The sequence below is a fragment of the Pseudophryne corroboree genome, chromosome 6 (assembly GCF_028390025.1).
Source record: "Pseudophryne corroboree isolate aPseCor3 chromosome 6, aPseCor3.hap2, whole genome shotgun sequence".
Taxonomy (NCBI): domain Eukaryota; kingdom Metazoa; phylum Chordata; class Amphibia; order Anura; family Myobatrachidae; genus Pseudophryne; species Pseudophryne corroboree.
Genome location: NC_086449.1, coordinates 565,055,657 through 565,079,804, shown reverse-complemented (window position 1 = coordinate 565,079,804; position 24,148 = coordinate 565,055,657). Strand labels below are relative to the sequence as shown.

Here is a 24,148-nt window from a genome sequence, read left to right as displayed (position 1 = left end):
TCTCGTAGTCCGTAGTGGATGCTGGGGACTCCGTAAGGACCATGGGGAATAGACGGGCTCCGCAGGAGACGGGACACTCTAAGAAAGATTTAGTACTACTGGTGTGCACTGGCTCCTCCCTCTATGCCCCTCCTCCAGACCTCAGTTAAGGAAACTGTGCCCGGAAGAGCTGACATTACAAGGAAAGGATTTTGGAATCCAGGGTAAGACTCATACCAGCCACACCAATCACACCGTATAACTTGTGATAACATACCCAGTCAACAGTATGAACAACAACAGAGCATCAGACAAACCTGATGCAACCATAACATAACCCTTATGTAAGCAATAACTATATACAAGTATTGCAAAAGAAGTCCGCACTTGGGACGGGCGCCCAGCATCCACTACGGACTACGAGAAATAGATTTACCGGTGAGTAAAATCTTATTTTCTCTAACGTCCTAGTGGATGCTGGGGACTCCGTAAGGACGATGGGGATTATACCAAAGCTCCGAAACGGGCGGGAGAGTGCGGATGACTCTGCAGCACCGAATGAGCAAACACAAGGTCCTCCTCAGCCAGGGTATCAAACTTGTAGAACTTTGCAAAAGTGTTTGAACCCGACCAAGTAGCTGCTCGGCAAAGCTGTAATGCCGAGACCCCTCGGGCAGCCGCCCAAGAAGAGCCCACCTACCTTGTGGAATGGGCTTTTACTGATTTTGGAGGCGGCAAGCCAGCCGCAGAATGAGCCTGCTGAATCGTGTTACAGATCCAGCGAGCAATAGTTTGCTTTGAAGCAGGAGCACCCAGCTTGTTGGATGCATACAGGATAAACAGCGAGTCAGGTTTCCTGACTCCAGCCGATCTGGCTACATAAATCTTCAAAGCCCTGACTACATCTAGTAACTTGGAATCCTCCAAGTCACGAGTAGCCGCAGGCACCACAATAGGTTGGTTCACATGAAAAGATGACACCACCTTTGGCAGAAATTGCGGACGAGTCCGTAATTCTGCCCTGTCCATATGGAAAACCAGATAGGGGCTTTTACATGACAAAGCCGCCAATTTTTGACCACTTTCCACGTGAGATATTTTAACTCCACGGTCTTAAGCGGCTCAAACCAGTGAGATTTCAGGAAACTCAACACCACGTTAAGATCCCAAGGTGCCACTGGTGGCACAAAAAAGGGGCTAAATATGCAGCACTCCCTTTACAAACGTCTGAACTTCAGGTAGAGAAGCTAGTTTTTGTATGAAGAAAATGGATCTGGCCGAAATCTGGACCTTAATGGACCCCAATTCTAGGCCCAAAGTCACTCCCGACTGCAGGAAGTGAAGGAAACGGCCCAGCTGGACTTCCTCTGTAGAGGCATTCCTGGCCTCACACCCACCAACATATTTTCGCCGTATACGGTGATAATGTTTAGCCGTCACGTCCTTCCTAGTCCTTATCAGCGTAGGAATAACCTCATCCGGAATCCCTCTTTTCTACTAGGATCCGGCGTCCAACCGCCATGCCGTCAAACGCAGCTGCGGTAAGTCTTGGAACATACAAGGTCCCTGCTGCAACAGATCCTGCCCTAGAGGCAGAGGCCATGGGTCCTCTGTGTCCACCTGTGGCAGTTCCCACCGACCTACAAGCTGCGAGAAGACTTCTTGATGAAGTCCCCACTCTCCCGGGTGGAGGTCGTGCCTGCTGAGAAAGTCTGCTTCCCAGTTGTCCACTCCCGGAATGAACACTGCTGACAGTGCGCTTACGTAATTCTCCGCCCAGCGAAGAATTCTGGTGGCTTCTACCATCGCCACCCTGCTCCTTGTGCCGCCTAGGCGGTTTACATTAGCCACTGCGGTGATATTGTCTGACTGAATCAGAACCGGTTGGTCGCGAAGCAGGGTCGCCGCTTGATTTAGGGCGTTGTATATGGCCCTTAGTTCCAGGATATTGATGTGAAGGCAAGTTTCCTGCCTTGACCACAGCCCTTGGAAATTTCCTCCCTGTGTGACTGCCCCCCACCCTCGGAGGCTTGCATCCGTGGTCACCAGGACCCAGTCCTGAATGCCGAATCTGCGACCTTCGAGAAGGTGAGCACTCTGCAGCCACCACAGGAGAGACACCCTGGCTCTGGGGGATAGGGTGATTAACCGATGCATCTGAAGATGTGATCCGGACCACTTGTCCAGTAAGTGCCATTGGAAGGTCCTCGTATGGAACCTGCCGAAGGGAATGGCCTCGTATGATGCCACCCTCCTTCCCAGGACCCGAGTGCAGTGATGCACTGACACCTGTTTTGGTTTTAATAGATTCCCGACCAGTGTCACGAGCTCCTGAGCTCTCTCTATCGGGAGATAAACCCTTTTCTGGTCTGTGTCTAGGATCATGCCTAGGAGAGGCAGATGAGCTGTAAGAACCAACTGCGACTTTGGAATATATAGAATCCAGCCGTGTTGCCGTTACACTTCCAGAGAAAATGATACGCTGTTCAGCAACTGCTCTCTTGATCTCGCTTTTATGAGGAGATCGTCCAAGTACGTGATAATAGTGACACCTTGCTTCCGCAGGAGCACCATCATTTCCGCCATTACCTTGGTGAATATTCTCAAGGCCGTGGAGAGACCAAACGGCAACGTCTGAAATTGGTAATGACAATCCCGTACCGCAATTCTGAGGTACGCCTGATGAGGTGGATAAATGGGGACATGAAGGTATGCATCCTTTATGTCCCGAGTCACCATAAAATCTCCCCCTTTCAGGCTTGCAATAACCGCTCTTAGCGATTCCATCTTGAACTTGAACCTTTTCAGGTATATGTTCAGGGATTTTAAATTCAATATGGGTCCGACCGAACCGTCTGGTTTCGGGACTACAACATGGTCGAATAATAACCCCCTCCTTGTTGAAGGAGGGGAACCTTGACCACCACCTGTTGAAGATACAATTTGTGAATTGCAGTTAAGACTGTTTCCCTCTCGTGGGGGGAAGCCGGCAGGGCCGTCGGTGAGGGGGCATCTTCTCAAAGTCCAGCTTGTATCCCTGAGACACAATATATATTGCCCAGGGATCTAACAGGGAGTGAACCCACTTGTGGCTGAACTTACGAAGGCGTGCCCCCACCGGGCCTAGCTCCGCCTGTGGAGCCCCAGCGACATGCGGTGGATCTTTGTAGAGACCGGGGAGGACTTCTGTTCCTGGGAACTAGCTGTGTTGTGCAGCTTCTTTCCTCTGCCCCCGCCTCTGGCAAGAAAGGACGCACCTCGGACTTTCTTGTTTCTTTATTCGAAAGGCTGCATTTGATAATGTCGTGCTTTCCTAGGCTGTGCAGGAATATAAGGCAAAATATCAGAATTACCAGCTATAGCTGTGGAGACCAGGTCCGAGAACCCTTCTCCACACAATCCTCAGCCTTCCATATGCCTCTTAAGTCGGCATCATCTGTCCATTGCACATTCTACAGGACACGTCAAGCAGAAATCGACATAACTTTGACTCTAGGACCCAGTATACTCATGTCTCTTTGGGCATGTTTTATATATATATATATATATATATATATACCTATCTCTTAAGACAGCATCTTTAATATATATATATCTCTCTATATATACATATATATATATATATATCTATATGCATACTAGGGTCTCAATCTCTGCTGATAAGGTACCTGTCCACGCTGCCACAGCGCTATAAACCCATGCCGACACAATCGCCGGTCTGAGTAGTGTACTAGAATGTGCACGCTATCTGCAGGATCCCTGAGAATAGCTAGTGCTACCTTCTGTGCAAACGTGACACCCTACGGGAAGATTCCCATCACATCCTGGCCCTAGTGGGGAAAGGATACTGCCTGAGAATTCTTTGTGGGAAGCTGCAGTCTCTTGTCTGGAGATTCCCGCTCTTTTTCCTCATGAGAGGAGGGAAATTTACCTCAGCTTTCTTCCCCTTAACATGTGTACCCTTGTGTCAGGGACAAATGAGTCATCAGTGATATGCAAATCATCTTTTATTACAATAATCATATATAGAATACCTTTCAGCCATTTTGGCTGTAACTTTGCATGATCGTAGTCGACCTGGAGTCAAACTCCGTGTCGATATCAGTGTTTATTATTTTGGATAGTGAGCATTGTGAGACTCTGAATGTCTCTGTGACATAGGGACAGACATGGGTAGATTTCCTGTCTGTTCTCTAATCTTTTGTGCAATAAATTCACCTCAGCACTTACACATATCCAAACAGGTGTCGGCGTTGTCGACGGAGACACCCTCTCACACACACATTTGCTCTATCTCCTCCTTAGGGGAGCCTTTTACCTCAGACATGTCGACACACACGTACCGACACACCACACACACAGGGGATGCTCTATTTGAAGACAGTTCCCCCACAAGGCCCTTTGGAGAGACAGAGAGAGAGTATGCCAGAACACACCCCAGCGCTTTATGACCCAGGAATCACACAGTAACTTAGTGTTAACCCAGTAGCTGCTGTATATATTGTTTTTACGCCAAATTTATGTGCCCCCCTCTCTTTTTCACCCTCTCTATCGTGCTTCTGCAGGGGAGAGCCTGGGGAGCTTTCCATCAACGGAGCTGTGGAGAGAAAATGGCGCTGGTGAGTGCTGAGGAAGAAGGCCCCGCCCCCTCAGCGGCGGGCTTCTCCCGCGATTTTGTGTAAAATAGCGGGGGCTCATGCATATAACAGTGTCCAACTGTATATATGCTGCTTTTTGCCAGGAGGTAATCAATTGCTGCCCAGGGCGCCCCCCCCTGCGCCCTGCACCCTACAGTGACCGGAGTGTGTGGGTTAGTGTGGGCGCAATGGCGCACAGCTGTAGTGCTGTGCGCTACCTCATATGAAGACAGGAGTCTTCTGCCGCCGATTTTGACGTCTTCTTGCTTCAACCCGCCGGCTTCTGACTTCTGGCTCTGCGAGGGGGACGGCGGCGCGGCTCCGGGAACGGACAAGGTCAGGTCCTGTGTTTGATCCCTCTGGAGCTAATGGTGTCCAGTAGCCTAAGAAGCGCAACCTAGCCGCAGTTAGTAGGTTTGCTTCTCTCCCCTCAGTCCCACGTAGCAGAGAGTCTGTTGCCAGCAGAAGCTCTCTGAAAATAAAAAACCTAACTAAAATACTTTCTTATTAGCAAGCTCAGGAGAGCTCACTAAAGTGCACCCAGCTCTGTCCGGGCACAGATTCTAACTGAGGTCTGGAGGAGGGGCATAGAGGGAGGAGCCAGTGCACACCAGTAGTACTAATTCTTTCTTAGAGTGCCCAGTCTCCTGCGGAGCCCGTCTATTCCCCATGGTCCTTACGGAGTCCCCAGCATCCACTAGGACGTTAGAGAAAAGAGGAATAGCTTCAATGTATACTAGATATATACAGGACAAAAGTGGTGTAATAATGAGGCAACATCATTTCTCTAACGTCCTAGTGGATGCTGGGGACTCCGTCAGGACCATGGGGAATAGCGGCTCCGCAGGAGACAGGGCACAAAAGCAAGCTTTTAGGATCACATGGTGTGTACTGGCTCCTCCCCCCATGACCCTCCTCCAAGCCTCAGTTAGGTTTTTGTGCCCGGCCGAGAAGGGTGCAATCTAGGTGGCTCTCTTAAAGAGTTACTTAGAAAAAGTTTTTAGGTTCTTTATTTTCAGTGAGTCCTGCTGGCAACAGGCTCACTGCATCGAGGGACTTAGGGGAGAGATTTTCAACTCACCTGCGTGCAGGATGGATTGGATTCTTAGGCTACTGGACATAGCTCCAGAGGGAGTCGGAACACAGGGCTCGCCCTGGGGTTCGTCCCGGAGCCGCGCCGCCGACCCCCCTTGCAGACGCTGAAGATGAAGAGGTCCGGAACCAGGCGGCAGAAGACTCTCAGTCTTCATCAGGTAGCGCACAGCACTGCAGCTGTGCGCCATTGTTGTCAGCACACTTCACACAGCGGTCACGGAGGGTGCAGGGCGCTGGGGGGGGGGCGCCCTGGGCAGCAATGTATAATACCTGTATGGCGAAAAATACATCACATATAGCCCTTGAGGCTATATGGATGTATTTAACCCCTGCCAGATATCTAAAACTCCGGAGAAGAAGCCCGCCGAAAAGGGGGCGGGGCCTATTCTCCTCAGCACACAGCGCCATTTTCCCTCACAGAAAGGCTGGTGGGAAGGCTCCCATGCTCTCCCCTGCACTGCACTACAGAAACAGGGTTAAAACAGAGAGGGGGGGCACGGATTTGGCGATATGTATATATATTAAAATGCTATAAGGGAGGAACACTTATATAAAGGTTGTCCCTGGATAATTATAGCGTTTTGGTGTGTGCTGGCAAACTCTCCCTCTGTCTCCCCAAAGGGCTAGTGGGTCCTGTCCTCTATCAGAGCATTCCCTATGTGTGTGCTGTATGTCGGTACGTGTGTGTCGACATGTATGAGGAAAATATTGGTGAGGAGGCGGAGCAAATTGCCTGTAATGGTGATGTCACTCTCTAGGGAGTCGACACCGGAATGGATGGCTTATTTATGGAAATTACGTGACAATGTCAACACGCTGCAAGCCGGTTGACGACATGAGAGGGCCGGCGAACAAATTAGTATCTGTCCAGGCGTCTCAAACACCGTCAGGGGCTGTAAAATGCCCATTTACCTCAGTCGGTCGACACAGACCCAGACACGGACACTGATTTCAGTGTCGACGGTGAAGAAACAAACGTATTTTCTTTTAGGGCCACACGTTAAGGGCAATGAAGGAGGTGTTACATATTTCTGATACTCCAAGTACCACAAAAAAGGGTATTATGTGTGAGGTGAAAAAACTACCTGTAGTTTTTCCTGAATCAGATAAATTAAATGAAGTGTGTGATGATGCGTGGGTTTCCCCCGATAGAAAATTATTGGCGGTATACCCTTTCCCGCCAGAAGTTAAGGCGCGGTGGGAAACACCCCTCAGGGTGGATAAGGCGCTCACACGCTTATCAGAACAAGTGGCGGTACCATCTACGGATAGGGCCGTACTTAAGGAGCCAGCTGATAGGAGGCTGAAAAATATCCTAAAAAGTATACACACACATGCTGGTGTTATACTGCGACCAGCGATCGCCTCAGCCTGGATGTGCAGAGCTGAGGTGGCTTGGTCGGATTCCCTGACTAAAAATATTGATACCTTTGACAGGGACAGTATTTTATTGACTATAGAGCATTTAAAGGATGCATTTCTATATATGCGAGATGCGCAGAGGGATATTTGCACTCTGGCATCAAGAGTAAATGCGATGTCCATATCTGCAAGAAGATGTTTATGGACACGACAGTGGTCAGGTGATGCAGATTCCAAACGGCACAAAGATGTATTGCCGTATAAAGGGGAGGAGTTATTTGGGGTCGGTCCATGGGACCTGGTGGCCAGGGCAACTGCTGGAAAATCCACCGTTTTTTACCCTAAGTCACATCTCTGCAGAAAAAGACACCGTCTTTTCAGCCTCAGTCCTTTCGTCCCTATAAGAGTCATATCTGCCCAGGGATAGAGGAAAGGGAAGAAGACTGCAGCAGGCAGCCCATTCCCAGGAACAGAAGCCCTCCACCGCTTCTACCAAGTTCTCAGCATGACGCTGGGACCGTACAGGACCCCTGGATCCTACAAGTAGTATCCAAGGGGTACAGATTGGAATGTCGAGAGGTTTCCCCCCTCGCAGGTTCCTGTAGTCTGCTGTACCAATGTCTCCCTCCGACAGGGAGGCAGTATTGAAAACAATTCACAAGCTGTATTCCCAGCAGGTGATAATAAATTTACCCCTCCGACAACAAGGAAAGGGGTATTACTCCACACTATATGGTGGTACTGAAGGCTAGGTGAGACCTATTCTAAATCTGAAAAATTTGAACACTTACAAGGGTTCAAATCCAGATGGAGTCACTCAGAGCAGTGATAGCAAAGAACAAGGGGACTATATGGTGTCCCGGGACATCAGGGATGCTTACCTCCATGTCCCAAAATTTGCCTTTTCTCACCAAGGGTACCTCAGGTTCGTGGTACAGAACTGTCACTATCAGTTTCAAGACGATGCCGTTGGATTGTCCAAGGCACCCCGGGTCCTTACCAAGGTAATGACCGAAAGGAGGATTCGTCTTCAAAGAAAATGGACGACCTCCTGATAAGAACAAGGTCCAGAGAACAGTTGGAGGTCGGAGTAGCACTATCTCAAGTAGTTCTACGACAGCACGGGTGGATTCTAAATATTCCAAAACCGCAGTTGTTCCGACGACACGTCTGCTGGTCCTAGGGATGATTCTGGACACAGTCCAGGAAAAGGTGTTTCTCCCAGAGGAGAAAGCCAGGGAGTTATCCGAGCTAATCGGGATCCTCCTAAAACCAGGAAAAGTGTCAGTGCATCATTGCACAAGAGTCCTGGTAAAAATGGTGGCTTATTACGAAGCGCTTCCATTCGGCAGATTTCACGCAAGAACTCTTCAGTGGGATCTGCTGGACAAATGGTCCGGATCGCATCTTCAGATGCATCAGCGGATAACCCTATATCCAAGGACAAGGGTGTCTCTCCTGTGGTGATTACAGAGTGCTCATCTTCTAGAGGGCCGCAGATTCGGCATTCAGGATTGGATGCTCGTGACCACGGAGGCCAGCCTGAGAGGCTGGGGAGCAGTCACACAAGGAGTGTGATCAAGTCTGGAGAATTCTCTCCACATAAATATACTGGAGCTAAGAGCAAATTTATAATGCTCTAAGCTTAGCAAGACCTCTGCTTCAAGGTCAGCCGGTATTGATCCAGTGGGATAACATCACGGCAGTCGCCCACGTAAACAGAAAGGGCGGCACAAGAAGCAGGAGGGCAGTGGCAAAACTGCAAGGATTTTTCGCTAGGCGGAAAATCATGTGATAGCACTGTCAGCAGTGTTCATTCCGGGAGTGGACGACTGGGAAGCAGACTTCCTCAGCAGGCACGACCTCCACCCGGGAGAGTGGGAACTTCATCGGGAAGTTTTCCGCATGATTGTGAACCGTTGGGAAAGACCAAAGGTGGACATGATGGCGTCCCGCCCGAACAAAAAAATGGGACAGGTATTGCGCCAGGTCACGAGACCTTCAGGCGATAGCTGTGGACGTCCTGGTAACACCGTGGGTGTAACAGTCGGTGTATGTGTTCCCTTCTCTGCTTCTCATAACCAAGGTATTGAGAATTATAAGACATAGAGGAGTAAGAACTATACTCGTGGCTCCGGATTGGCCAAGAGGGACTTGGTAACCGGAACTTCAAGAGATGCTCACAGAGGACTAATGGCCTCGGGAGCTAAGAAGGGATTTGCTTTCAGCAAGTACCATGTCTGTTCCAAGAGGAACCGTGGCATCGGCCTTTAAGAAAGGACCTGCTCCAGCAGGGACCTTGTCTGTTCCAAGACTTACCGCGACTGCGTTTGACGGCATGGCGGTTTGAACGCCGGATCCTAAGGGAAAAGGCATTCCGGAAGAGGTCATACCTACCCTGGTCAAAGCCAGGAAGGAGTGGACCGCACAACGTTATCACCACATGTGGTAAAAATATGTTGCGTGGGTGAGGCCAGGAAGGCCCCACGAAAAAATTTCAACTAGGTCGATTTCTGCACTTCCTGCAAACAGGAGTGTCTATGAGCCTCAAATTGGGGTCCATTAAGGTTCAAGTTTCGGCCCTATAGATTTTCTTCCAGAAAGAATTGGCTTCAGTTCCTGAAGTCCAGACGTTTGTCAAGGGAGTATTGCATATACAGCCCTTGTGTGCCTCCAGTGGCACCGTGGGATCTCAACGTAGTGTTGGGATTCCTCAAATCATATTGGTTTGAACCACTCAAATCTGTGGATTTGAAATATCTCACATGGAAAGTGACCATGCTGTTGGCCCTGGCTTCGGCCAGGCGATTGTCAAAATTGGCGGCTTTGTCTTACAAAAGCCCATATTTGATTTTCCATTCGGACAGGGCAGAACTGCGGACTCGTCCCCAGTTTCTTCCTAAGGTGGTGTCAGCGTTTCACCTGAAACAACCTATTGTGGTGCCTGCGGCTACTAGGGACTTGGAGGACTCCAAGTTGCTAGACGTTGTCAGGGCCCTGAAAATATATATATATATATAATTCCACGACGGCTGGAGTCAGAAAGTCTGACTTGCTGTTTATATTGTAGGCACCCAAAGAGCTGGGTGCTCCTGCTTCTAGGCAGACTATTGCTCGTTGGATTTGTAGTACAATTCAGCTTGCACATTCTGTGGCAGGCCTGCCACAGCCAAAATCTGTAAATGCCCATTCCACAGGGAAGGTGGGCTCATCTTGGGCGGCTGCCCGGGGGGTCTCGGCTTTACAGCTTTGCCGAGCAGCTACTTGGTCAGGGGCAAACACGTTTGCTAAATTCTACAAATTTGATACCCTGGCTGAGGAGGACCTGGAGTTCTCTCATTCGGTGCTGCAGAGTCATCCGCACTCTCCCGCCCGTTTGGGAGCTTTGGTATAATCCCCATGGTCCTGACGGAGTCCCCAGCATCCACTAGGACGTTAGAGAAAATAAGATTTTACTTACCGATAAATCTATTTCTCATAGTCCGTAGTGGATGCTGGGCGCCCATCCCAAGTGCGGATTGTCTGCATTACTTGTACATAGTTATTGTTACAAAAAAATCGGGTTATTATTGTTGTGAGCCATCTTTTTTAGAGGCTACTTCATTGTTATCATACTGTTAACTGGGTTCAAATCACAAGTTGTACGGTGTGATTGGTGTGGCTGGTATGAGTCTTACCCGGGATTCAAGATCCTTCCTTATTGTGTACGCTCGTCCGGGCACAGTACCTAACTGAGGCTTGGAGGAGGGTCATGGGGGGAGGAGCCAGTACACACCATGTGATCCTAAAAGCTTGCTTTTGTGCCCTGTCTCCTGCGGAGCCGCTATTCCCCATGGTCCTGACGGAGTCCCCAGCATCCACTACGGACTATGAGAAATAGATTTATCGGTAAGTAAAATCTTATTTTCATTAATACATGTTAATGCACTTTTGTGCAATGAATATAATTGGTGGCAAGCAAGGGTGGTATAGCTATAATAATAAGAATTTACTTACCGATAATTCTATTTCTCATAGTCCGTAGTGGATGCTGGGGACTCCGTCAGGACCATGGGGAATAGCGGCTCCGCAGGAGACAGGGCACATCTAAAGAAAGCTTTTAGGATCACATGGTGTGTACTGGCTCCTCCCCCCATGACCCTCCTCCAAGCCTCAGTTAGGTACTGTGCCCGGACGAGCGTACACAATAAGGAAGGATCTTGAATCCCGGGTAAGACTCATACCAGCCACACCAATCACACTGTACAACTTGTGATCTGAACCCAGTTAACAGTATGATAACAAACGAAGTAGCCTCTGAAAAGATGGCTCACAACAATAATAATAACCCGATTTTTGTAACAATAACTATGTACAAGTATTGCAGACAATCCGCACTTGGGATGGGCGCCCAGCATCCACTACGGACTATGAGAAATAGAATTATCGGTAAGTAAATTCTTATTTTCTCTAACGTCCTAGTGGATGCTGGGGACTCCGTCAGGACCATGGGGATTATACCAAAGCTCCCAAACGGGCGGGAGAGTGCGGATGACTCTGCAGCACCGAATGAGAGAACTCCAGGTCCTCCTTAGCCAGAGTATCAAATTTGTAAAATTTTACAAACGTGTTCTCCCCTGACCACGTAGCTGCTCGGCAAAGTTGTAATGCCGAGACCCCTCGGGCAGCCGCCCAAGATGAGCCCGCCTTCCTTGTGGAGTGGGCCTTTACAGATTTAGGCTGTGGCAGGCCTGCCACAGAATGTGCAAGTTGGATTGTGCTACAGATCCAACGCGCAATCGTCTGCTTAGACGCAGGAGCACCCATATTGTTGGGTGCATACAATATAAACAACGAGTCAGATTTTCTGACTCCAGCTGTCCTTGAAATATATATTTTTAATGCTCTGACAACGTCCAGTAACTTGGAGTCCTCCAAGTCGCTAGTAGCCGCAGGCACCACAATAGGCTGGTTCAAGTGAAAAGCCGAAACCACCTTAGGGAGAAAATGAGGACGTGTCCGCAGTTCTGCCCTGTCCGAATGGAAAATCAGATATGGGCTTTTGTACGATAAAGCCGCCAACTCTGAAACTCTCCTGGCTGAAGCCAGGGCCAGTAGCATGGTTACTTTCCATGTAAGATACTTCAAATCTACAGATTTGAGAGGCTCAAACCAATGAGATTTGAGAAAATCCAAAACTACGTTTAGATCCCACGGTGCCACTGGGGGCACAATCGGGGGCTGTATATGTAGTACACCCTTGACAAAAGTTTGTACTTCAGGCACTGAAGCCAATTCCTTCTGGAAGAAGATTGATAAGGCCGAAATTTGAACTTTAATAGACCCCAATTTGAGGCCCATAGACAATCCTGCCTGCAGGAAATGTAAGAATCGACCCAATTGAAATTCTTCCGTTGGGGCCTTCTTGGCTTCACACCACGCAACATATTTTCTCCAAATGCGGTGATAATGTTGTGCGGTCACTTCCTTCCTAGCCTTAATCAAGGTAGGAATAACTTCCTCTGGAATGCCCTTTTCTTTTAGAATCCGGCGTTCAACCGCCATGCCGTCAAACGCAGTCGCGGTAAGTCTTGGAACATACAAGGTCCCTGCTGAAGCAGATCCCTTCTTAGAGGTAGAGGCCACGGATCCTCCGTGAGCATCTCTTGAAGTTCCGGATACCAAGTTCTTCTTGGCCAATCCGGAGCCACTAGTATTGTTCTTACTCCCCTTTTCCGAATAATTCTCAGTACCTTTGGTATGAGAGGCAGAGGAGGAAACACATACACTGACTGGTACACCCATGGTGTTACCAGAGCGTCCACAGCTATTGCCTGAGGGTCTCTTGACCTGGCGCAATATCTGTCCAGTTTTTTGTTGAGGCGAGACGCCATCATATCCACCTTTGGTTTTTCCCAACGGTTCACAATCATGTGGAAAACTTCCGGATGAAGTCCCCACTCTCCCGGGTGAAGGTCGTGTCTGCTGAGGAAGTCTGCTTCCCAGTTGTCCACTCCCGGGATGAACACTGCTGACAGTGCTATGACATGATTTTCCGCCCAGCGAAGAATCCTTGCAGCTTCTATCATTGCTCTTCTGCTTCTCGTGCCGCCTTGTCTGTTTACGTGGGCGACTGCCGTGATGTTGTCCGACTGGATCAACACCGGCTGACCCTGAAGCAGCGGTTTTGCCAAGCTTAGAGCATTGTATATCGCTCTTAGCTCCAGTATATTTATGTGAAGAGACGTCTCCAGGTCTGACCATACACCCTGGAAGTTTCTTCCCTGTGTGACTGCTCCCCAGCCCCGTAGGCTGGCATCCGTAGTCACCAGGACCCAGTCCTGTATGCCGAACCTGCGGCCCTCTAACAGATGGGCACTCTGCAACCACCACAGGAGAGACAACCTTGTTCTTGGTGACAGTGTTATCCGCTGATGCATGTGCAGATGCGATCCGGACCATTTGTCCAGCAGATCCCACTGAAATGTTCGTGCATGGAATCTGCCGAATGGAATTGCTTCGTAAGAAGCCACCATCTTTCCCAGGACTCTTGTGCATTGATGTACTGACACAGTTCCTGGTTTTAGGAGGTTCCTGACCAGTTCGGATAACTCCCTTGCTTTCTCCTCCGGGAGAAACACCTTTTTCTGAACCGTGTCCAGAATCATTTCCAGGAACAGCAGACGTGTTGTCGGGGTCCATTGAGATTTTGGAAGATTTAGAATCCACCCGTGTTGCTGAAGCACTACTTGGGTTAGTGCTACACCGACTTCCAGCTGTTCTCTGGACTTTGCCCTTATCAGGAGATCGTCCAAGTAAGGGATAATTAATACGCCTTTTCTTCGTAGAAGAACCATCATTTCGGTCATTACCTTGGTAAAGACCCGAGGGGCCGTGGACAAACCAAACGGCAGCGTTTGAAACTGATAATGACAGTCTTGTATCACGAACCTGAGATACCCTTGGTGTGAGGGGTAAATTGGGACATGCAGATAAGCATCTTTTATGTCCAGGGACACCATGAAGTCCCCTTCTTCCAGATTCGCTATCACTGCTCTGAGTGACTCCATCTTGAACTTGAATTTCTGTATGTACAGGTTCAAGGATTTCAGATTTAGAATAGGTCTTACCGAACCGTCCGGCTTCGGTACCACAATTAGTGTGGAATAATACCCCTTTCCCTGTTGTAGGAGGGGTACCTTGACTATCACCTGCTGAGAATACAGCTTGTGAATGGCTTCCAATACCGTCGTCCTTTCTGAGGGAGACGTTGGTAAAGCAGACTTTAGGAACCGGCGAGGGGGAGACCTTTCGAACTCCAACATGTAACCCTGAGATACTATCTGCAGGATCCACGGGTCCACCTGTGAGCGAGCCCACTGATTGCTGAAAATCTTTAGTCGACCCCCCACCGCTCCTGAGTCCGCTTGTAAAGCCCCAGCGTCATGCTGATGGCTTTGTAGAACCCGGGGCGGGCTTCTGGTCCTGGGCAGGGGCTGCTTGCTGCCCTCTCTTACCCTTTCCTCTGCCTCGCGGCAGATAAGACTGTCCTTTTGCTCGCTTGTTTTTATAGGAGCGAAAGGACTGCGGCTGAAAAGACGGTGTCTTTTTCTGTTGGGAGGGGGTCTGAGGTAAAAAAGTGGATTTGCCGGCAGTTGCCGTGGCCACCAGATCCGATAGACCGACCCCAAATAATTCCTCTCCTTTATATGGCAACACTTCCATATGCCTTTTGGAATCCGCATCACCTGACCACTGTCGCGTCCATAAACTTCTTCTGGCAGATATGGACATCGCACTTACTCTTGATGCTAGAGTACAAATATCCCTCTGAGCATCTCGCATATAAAGAAACGCATCCTTTAATTGCTCTAGAGTCAATAAAATACTGTCCCTATCCAGGGTATCAATATTTTCAGTCAGGGAATCCAACCACACTACCCCAGCACTGCACATCCAGGCTGAGGCTATTGCCGGTCGCAGTATAACACCAGTATGAGTGTATATAATTTTCAGGTTAGTTTCCAGCCTCCTATCCGCTGGATCCTTGAGGGTGGCCGTATCAGGAGACGGCAACGCCACTTGCTTTGATAAACGTGTGAGCGCCTTATCCACCCTAGGGGGTGTTTCCCAGCGCGTCCTAACCTCTGGTGGGAAAGGGTATAATGCCAATAACTTCTTAGAAATTAGCAGTTTTCTATCTGGGTTAACCCACGCTTCATCACACACGTCATTCAATTCCTCTGATTCTGGAAAAGCTACAGGTAGTTTTTTCACCCCCCACATAATACCCCTTTTTGAGGTACCAGCAGTATCAGAGATCTGCAAAGCCTCCTTCATTGCCGTGATCATATAACGTGTGGCCCTGTTGGAAAATACGTTTGTTTCTTCACCGTCGACACTAGATTCATCTGTGTCGGTACCCGTGTCGACTGACTGAGGTAAGGGACGTTTTACAGCCCCTGACGGTGTCTGAGACGCCTGAGCCGGTACTGACTGGTTTTCCGGCCGTCTCATTTCGTCTACTGACTTTTGTAATGTACTAACATTATCACGTAATTCCATAACTAAAGCCATCCATTCCGGTGTCGACTCCCTAGGGGGTGACATCACCATTACCGGCAATTGCTCTGCCTCCACACCAACATCGTCCTCATACATGTCGACACACACGTACCGACACACAGCAGCCACACAGGGAATGCTCTAATCGAAGACAGGACCCCCTTAGCCCTTTGGGGAGACAGAGGGAGAGTTTGCCAGCACACACCAAAAGCGCTATAAATGTATATAAACAACCCTAAAAGGTGTTGTTTTTGTTATAAGCGCTTTTAATATATAAATATCGCCAATTTATGCCCCCCTTCTCTTTGTTACCCTGTTTCTGTAGTGCAGTGCAGGGGAGAGTCCTGGGAGCCTTCCTCACAGCGGAGCTGAGCAGGAAAATGGCGCTGAGTGCTGAGGAGAATAAGCTCCGCCCCTTTTCCGGCTGGCTTTTCTCCCGGGTTTTGAGAAATCTGGCCTGGGTTAAATACATACATATAGCCTTAATGGCTATATGTGATGTATTCTTTGCCACTAAAGGTATTTAATATTGCTGCCCAGGGCGCCCCCAGCAGCGCCCTGCACCCTCCGTGACTGGTCAGTGAGAAGTGTGTAGCAACAATGGCGCACAGCTGCCGTGCTGTGCGCTACCTTCATGAAGACTGAAGAGTCTTCTGCCGCCTGTTTCCGGACCTCCGATCTTCAGCATCTGTAAGGGGGGTCGGCGGCGCGGCTCCGGGACGAACCCCAGGATGACCTGTGTTCCGACTCCCTCTGAAGCTATGTCCAGTAGCCTAAGACTCCAATCCATCCTGCACGCAGGTGAGTTGAAAATCTCTCCCCTAAGTCCCTCGATGCAGTGAGCCTGTTGCCAGCAGGACTCACTGAGATTTAAAACCTAAAAAAACTTTTTCTAAGCAAGCTCTTTAGGAGAGCCACCTAGATTGCACCCTGCTCGGACGGGCACAAAAACCTAACTGAGGCTTGGAGGAGGGTCATGGGGGGAGGAGCCAGTACACACCATGTGATCCTAAAAGCTTTCTTTAGATGTGCCCTGTCTCCTGCGGAGCCGCTATTCCCCATGGTCCTGACGGAGTCCCCAGCATCCACTAGGACGTTAGAGAAATATCAATTATAATCGTATAATGCCTTGCATTCCATTATAAGATGAGCCCAATTTTAGTATATTTTATGGTCATAAAACTTGCAAGGTTTCTTCTCCACGTATTGTATTTTTTACTAGCTCTCTTTATCCCAAAGTATTACCCCTTTCAGACCGCCAGCAATAACCCGTGTTGCAGCGCAGTCTGAAAGGGGCCAGGTAAAATAATCCAGATCCAGCGACCCGGTATTTCAACTTGGGTAGCAAGCAGGGTTAAACACAGATTCAACCCGTGCGGTGTGAACGGGTAAGCCACAACCAGGAAGGACATGTACAAATCCCGTGTGCGATCGGGCAATAGCTGTCTGACAGCGGTATTACTCACCCTGTAAGTGCAGTGTAAAATATTATACTTACAAGGATGGACAGAGTTCATGGGTCCTGGCTGTGACAGCATAGAATATGCTTTATAGCACTGCAATGTGCGGGTGGCACACGGAAGTCTGTTACACCTGGCAGGTGACTGCGCAGAAGCCTGCACCCAGGAATTCGATCATATGTTAGAATCTGGGGAGCTGGTTAGCGCAGCTCTAACCACTGCTACTAATAGTTTACTAGTAATAGGTGCCATTAGCATGACATTTACATAAAGGTTACATTCCTGTGTTTAGTTGATCTTAGGTTTCCTTGTGTTATGAGTACTGGGGTTTTAGAGAAATCCACATTACTAGTTTATGTAGTTCCCTTACTGTAAATATCTTTCATGCCCTTGTAAACTCTTGCCGTGTAATGTTTATCTAGGTCCTACATGCTGGGCACGGAGTGGGAATATTCTTTGCCATCGTCTTCATCGCTGGTTTATTGGCACTTGCGCTGTATGCTTACAAGAAGTTCAGCAAAAAAGATTTCCAGTTCCAACAGTTTCATGAGGTATCTATGGCCTACAAAGCAAATGGAATGAACGTTTTGTTTTTACCACCCATGATATTCTAACAAGGACACTGCCTTCCAACTGTGTGCCAACAACAACTACTATAAATGCCACCAGCAGCCTGACTGCCAAGAGCAGAGAACCCATGAATCAAATGTCTGTGATACTTACTGGCAGGACGGGGGCACCCTGCTTGGAACAGAGCAAATCAGCCTCACACAGATACATGTGACCCAAGTCACACAGCACATGGGACCTGTGACTTGTCATTGTAACTGCTTCCATTACTGCCCTTCCTTCACATCATTCACCTATAGAAAAAGATATACTTGGGTTTTATTTAATCAACAAAACACCTATCATGACATCAGCTACAGACAAGTATAACCTCACATTATGTGCCTCAGGGATATACCTCGTGAATGGCGTGCAAGATTTCTGGCAACATTACATATATTATTATATTACATTATAAATCCATACTTCCTGGACTACAGCAGTGCACTTTAGAAAACAAATTGTACTATAAGATGAAAATATTTGTCAGTAGATATGTCCTGTCCATAGAGATTATCAGTGCACAGTGCCATAAAAACATGTAATATTGTTTACTAATATATATATTATATGTGTCATGTAAACATGGTGAATACAAGAGGTTCTGATTCTTAACATCTTATTTTATACAGTATGATGAAAAACAAGCAGTGTCTGAGTTTGACATACCCCCTACATCTAACATTGCTAATCCGATGTATGAAAGCGCTACAACCCTTTCCTCTCCGGAGCCTACGGCCGAGCCAGAGTTTCATCCTTTCTCTGTAAGTGTTCTCCCAGGTTTCTGTCCTGCGAGTCATTCAGTGATGGGGCAGGGGGAACTATGTTGGGCAAAATTACCAGATGGAACATTTATACTTATTGTGAATACATTATGCATTGTATAATATTAATACATTCATTACAGTATATGGCAGAGGTTCTCAAATTTCTCTTACTTTAGTCAATTTGCTTTAACCGTCTGTTCTGAGCCATGGATATCTTTAAAACCTGGACTGTTAGGGTGCCTTGAGAACTGTGTTTGGGAACCTCTCGTATATGGGGTAATTATGTGGACAATACAAGTTTATACAATGATACTGGAAGCAATTTCTGAAGATGTCCACCACACAGTCCAAATCATTGGTGACACATTTTGCAGGAGTTAGATTTTCTTTTGTGCTTTAGAAGTAAAAGTTAATAATTGAACAAACTGCTCAATGGGGGTCATTCCGAGTTGTTCGCTCGGTAAAAATCTTCGCACCGCAGCGATTTTCCGCTTAATGCGCATGCGCAATGTCCGCACTGCGACTGCGCCAAGTAAATTTGCTATGCACTTAGGAATTTTACTCACGGCATTTTCATCGTTCTGGCGATCGTAATGTGATTGACAGGAAATGGGTGTTACTGTGCGGAAACAGGCCGTTTTATGGGCGTGTGGGAAAAAACGCTACCGTTTCCGGAAAAAACGCAGGAGTGGCCGGAGAAACGGGGGAGTGTCTGGGCGAACGCTGGGTGTGTTTGTGACGTCAAACCAGGAACGACAAGCAGTGAACTGATCGCAGATGCCGAGTAAGTGTGGAGCTACTCAGAAACTGCTACGAGGTGTGTAATCGCAATATTGCGAATACATCGTTCACAATTTTAAGATGCTAAGATTCACTCCCAGTAGGCGGCGGCTTAGCATGAGCAAATCTGCTAAAATCCGCTTGCGAGCGAACAACTCGGAATGACCCCCAATGCTCTTTATTTTAAAGCAGAATGTTATTCTTTAAACATGAATCATGTAAAGTTTCATTATTATTATCCTTTATTTATATGGCACCACAAGGGATCCACAGCGCCCATTACACAGTACGTAATAAAATGAGCAAAACAAGAAAACAGCACTTACAGTACAAGACAATATAGGACAGGTATTGCAAATCATCTATTTTCCAAAATATGGAGCTCATTTATCAAGCCTTGGGGAGGGATAAATAGCACAATGATAAAGTACCAGCCTATCAGCTCCTATCTGCCATGTTACACGCTGGGTTTGACAAATGACAGTTAGGAACTGATTGGTTGGTACTTTATCACCATGATATTTATCACTCTCCAAGGCTTGACAAATGGGGGTCAAGGTCACATACTCCATCTAATGGCAGGAAAACAGAGTTCAGAGGGATGTTCCAAAGTCCCTCTTCTCACTTCATTTGAATGAGGCCCCCACTAAGGACTTTTCCCTATTGCAATATGGAAATATAGACCTACAGACAAATTAGACCTATATAGACAATTGTGACATATTGTAAAGTAAAATTTTCATAGATATTGCAAGCGTGCAAGCAGGGCCCTTTACCTCTTAGGTCTTGATTTATTAAAATTACACAATTTAAAATGGCAATAATATTAAATGCAAGACACACCTTGTTTTGCATTCAATGGTATTGCTGTTTTACATTTCTCAATTCTGCTATTACAGTCCAGGTTTTAAGGATATCCAAGCTTGAGCACAGGTGACTTAATTGCCACAGACAAGGCTGGACTGGCCATCTAGCATTTCTGGCAAATGCCAAAAGGGCTGATGGGACAGTCCGGCCACACAGATAGCGGGGCTGGCTGAGCAGCGCAGCCTCCCGGCACTCTGCTTGGCCATCTGGCATAGATAGATGGGGGCGTGCTGTGAGGCCAGGCGCCCGTGAGATGCAGATGCACCTCTTCAGCAGTGACTGCGCTCCCCTCAGGTGTGGGCACACGCCAAGTGAAGTGCCAGGGCTGTTTCCCTAGTCCATCGCTCACCAGAGGAGCAGTCTGCCTTCAATAAATAATAATTTGTTTGTGATAGCAATAATGCACAGGTTCTCAAACTCGGTCCTCAGGACCCCACACAGTGCATGTTTTGCAGGTCTCCTCACAGAATCACAAGTTAAATAATTAACTCCACCTGCATGACCTTTTAAAATGTGTCAGTGAGTAATTAATACACCTGTGCGCCTGCTGGGTTACTTGCAAAACATGCACTGTGTGGGCTCCTGAGGACCGAGTTTGTGAACCACTGCAATAATGCATTTGATGATAATGAGACTACAAGTAACACAGAGGGGGTAATTCCAAGTTGATCGCAGCAGGATTTTTTTTTAGCAGTTGGGCAAAACCATGTGCACTGCAGGGGAGGCAGATTTAACATGTGCAGAGAGAGTTAGATTTGGGTGTGGTGTGTTCAATCTGCAATCTAATTTGCAGTGTAAAAATAAAGCAGCCAGTATTTACCCTGCACAGAAACAAAATAACCCACCCAAATCAAACTCTCTCTGCACATGTTATATCTGCCTCCCCTGCAGTGGACATGGTTTTGCCCAACTGCTAAAAAAATTCCTGCTGCGATCAACTTGGAATTACCCCCAGACACCATACATTTGCTTGAAATAACATTCTTTATAAAACCTTCTTGTGCGTTCTTGTAGGTTTAATAGTTGCCACTGCAATAAGGCTGCCTTTTAACCGAGTAAGTTTTCATGAGTAAAATGTTTGCTGGTAATGTAGTACTTGGCAAACAGTTTGCTGCACAGAGATTGTAATTCAATGACGCCACTGATGGCTTCAGAAAGAACTTCTATTTAAAGTGCATCCTATTAAATTTCTGAATGCTTACAGTGCCTCATGCAAGAGAATGCTTGCCAGTTAGTCACAATGTTCCTTCCTGCATCATGCACGAATACTGTACAAACGGGATACCTCGCAGCAATCTTTGGTATATAAGGAACCTTTAAATATAACTTCCTCCACCTCCTATCGCAAAATATGGGTGATTTGGACAAAGGCCAGTAACTTCTGCCCTCCCTTTCTTTAGACCAGATATTCCCAACCTCAGTCCTCAAGGCACACTAACAGTCCAGGTTTTAGTGATATCCAGGCTTGTGCACAGGTGACGTAATTGGATGTAGTATGGTATGCCGGTGGCCGGGCTCCCGGCGACCAGCATACCGGCGCCGGGAACCCGACCGCCAGCATACCGACAGCGTGGCGAGCGCAAGTGAGCCCCTTGCTGGCTCGCTGTGCTCGCCACGCTACGGGGGGTGGGGGGGGGTGGACCCCCACGAGGGAGAAAAAGTGTCGGTATGTCGGCTGTCGGGATTCCGGCGCCAGTATACTGTGCGCAGGGATCCCAACAGTCGGCATACTGAAGACCACCCGACTTAATTAGTAGCTCAGTTATTTGGATGTAACCATCTGTGTTGAAGCCTGGATATCACTAAAACCTGCACTGTTTGTGTGCCTTGAGGACCGAGGTTGGGAATGCCTGCTCTAGACCACAGCTGCCTTGGTATGCCCATCCGTGATTTGACTCACCTTGAACTTAACTGTATGGCGACTTGTCTGGGTTGAAAGTCTATTTTCCCCATCATTCACCACCTTTTCTTCCCCTAATATAAAAACTGTTGCCGATGTCATTCCAAGCACTTTGCTGTGATCACAAACTGTAAAGCTCAGTGGAGTATGCCAACACTATAGAAATGTTACTAGTCCATACTTGCCTACTCTCCCGGAATGGCCGGGAGGCTCCCGAAAATCGGATGACCCTCCTGGCCCCCCGGAAGAGCAGGAAAGTCTCCCGATTTCAGGGGTCCTCCCTGCCCGTCCGCCCACTTAGTGTGTAAAGTGGGCGGTCCGGGCAGTCGATGACGCGATTCTTGCTGAATCGCGTCATCATAGCCACTGCAGTGTAATGCCGGTGATCGTGGCATTAGAGTGAGGGCGTGGCCTAAAGGAGGTGCCACTGTAATCCCGCCCCCGCCCGGTCCACCCCCTCCTCACATCACAGCCCTCCCCTGCCCCCCTGCTGAGCCGACCTGGCTGCTCTCTCCCGCAGAGAGCAGCCAGAATGTCGGTAAGTATGTACTAGTCCTAAAGTTGTTGCTTTATAAGCCAGCTATTTAACCTTGTTATTGTTCTCGCAAATCCTCTGTGCAAGGTATTTAGTGTTTATGGTCTATGACAGTGGTGGCCAACGCGTGGCTCTTGAGCCACATGTGGCTCTTTCTTCATTCAAATGTGGCTCCCAACACTCAAAGTCACGTGACCACAAGAGATCTGTAAACCGCTGCACTCCAGCCAGACATGCAGCAGCACTACGTAGACTGAGAACTGAGGGAGCCAAATACACATGGGGGAGCTGGCTGGAGTGACACATGGGGGAAGTGAAGTATATTATGTGAATCTGGCTTTTCAATATATTTTATGCGGATCTGGCTTTTTCAATTATTTGATGTAGAAGTGGCTTTTTCATTGTATTTTATGTTGGATCTGGCTTTTTCAATGTGTTTTATACCAGGGGCGTGGCATAGCAGGCACGAGGTCACACCCCATTTTTGCAAGTGCGCCTTCGGCTCCAAGTCGGCTCTTTGATGTACCTAACAAGATTTCTTGGCTCTTTGTCTCTGACTGGTTGGCCACCCCTGGTCTATGATATCAGGACGCGATTTAGTAATAAATCTTTTGTCTGTCATTCTACTCAGGGACAATAGATCCTGTGTATATATAATTCCAAATGAAATAGTCTGTACCTGTTGGCAGCAGCGATATTTTGTTGATTTAGCAACCTGATTTAAAGTTGCAATTTTTTAAAAGACAAAACCAACCGCAAGCTATTATTTTTAGGCCATAGTTTCCTTCTGGATGTTGACATGTTTTAATATATGAAATATCCCATTCCGCTGGATACTCAGTTTTTTTTTGTAGGTGCCCACAGGAAGGCTGTAGCAGCCTGACGTCATTACATTTCTTTATTTACAAATACAATGATTAAAAGCTATAGAATACAGATAAACTCAGATTGCTACTCCACTGCCGCAACCCTGCTCACATTAAGTGATGCTCCTGGAGGGCTCCCTTCATCATCAGCACAGGGAGCAGCAGTACTAGACATTAAATCGTTCTCTGGACCGTCACTTTGGCCATGCTCCTGCTCTTCTCTCCACTGACTGTTATCCATAAATTGATCAGTGTAGATGGTTATGGGAAACTGAGCACCCTCCAGCAAATATCTATATTCTTCTAAGGCCAATTCCATAGCAATCAACTCTTTGTCACCAATGGAGTCATTTTGTTCAGTGGGAAGGAATTTTTCCAAAAAAGCACCCACCAGGGTATAACTTGACATCTGAAGTCCTCTGGGAGAGAACTGCTCCCACTCCCAACAGAGGATGTGTCCACTTTTAAGTAGAATGGAAATGCAATATCAGGCTGCTTAAGGATAGATGCAGAAAAGAATGCCTTTTTAAAAGGTGTAGTACTGCAGCTTTGGCACTGTCCAATGACTCGTCATGGTTGGTACCCAGCTTGGTTAGGAATGTGGTGAGGGTGGGAGACCACACTGGAGTAACTTCCTACGAACTTGTGAAATTTATTTGCAAACCCAGGAAACACTGTATGGTTTTAGGTTTGGGCAAATAGATTGTAGCCTGGACTTTTTTTGTGTTCCACCTGCAGCCCCATACC

At 47.8% G+C, this 24,148-nt stretch overlaps 1 protein-coding gene across 2 annotated transcripts in view; it reads left to right on the top strand.

Annotated features, from left to right (window-relative positions):
• STAB2 (stabilin 2) overlaps positions 1 to 24,148 on the top strand; it is a 285,642-nt gene that overhangs the window by 258,858 nt on the left and 2,636 nt on the right. For both annotated transcript variants that reach the window (XM_063927783.1, XM_063927784.1), the window contains 2 exons: positions 17,500 to 17,628; positions 18,319 to 18,450. In XM_063927783.1, coding sequence (XP_063783853.1) covers positions 17,500 to 17,628; positions 18,319 to 18,450 — 261 coding nt within the window. The remainder of the gene's footprint in view (positions 1 to 17,499; positions 17,629 to 18,318; positions 18,451 to 24,148) is intronic.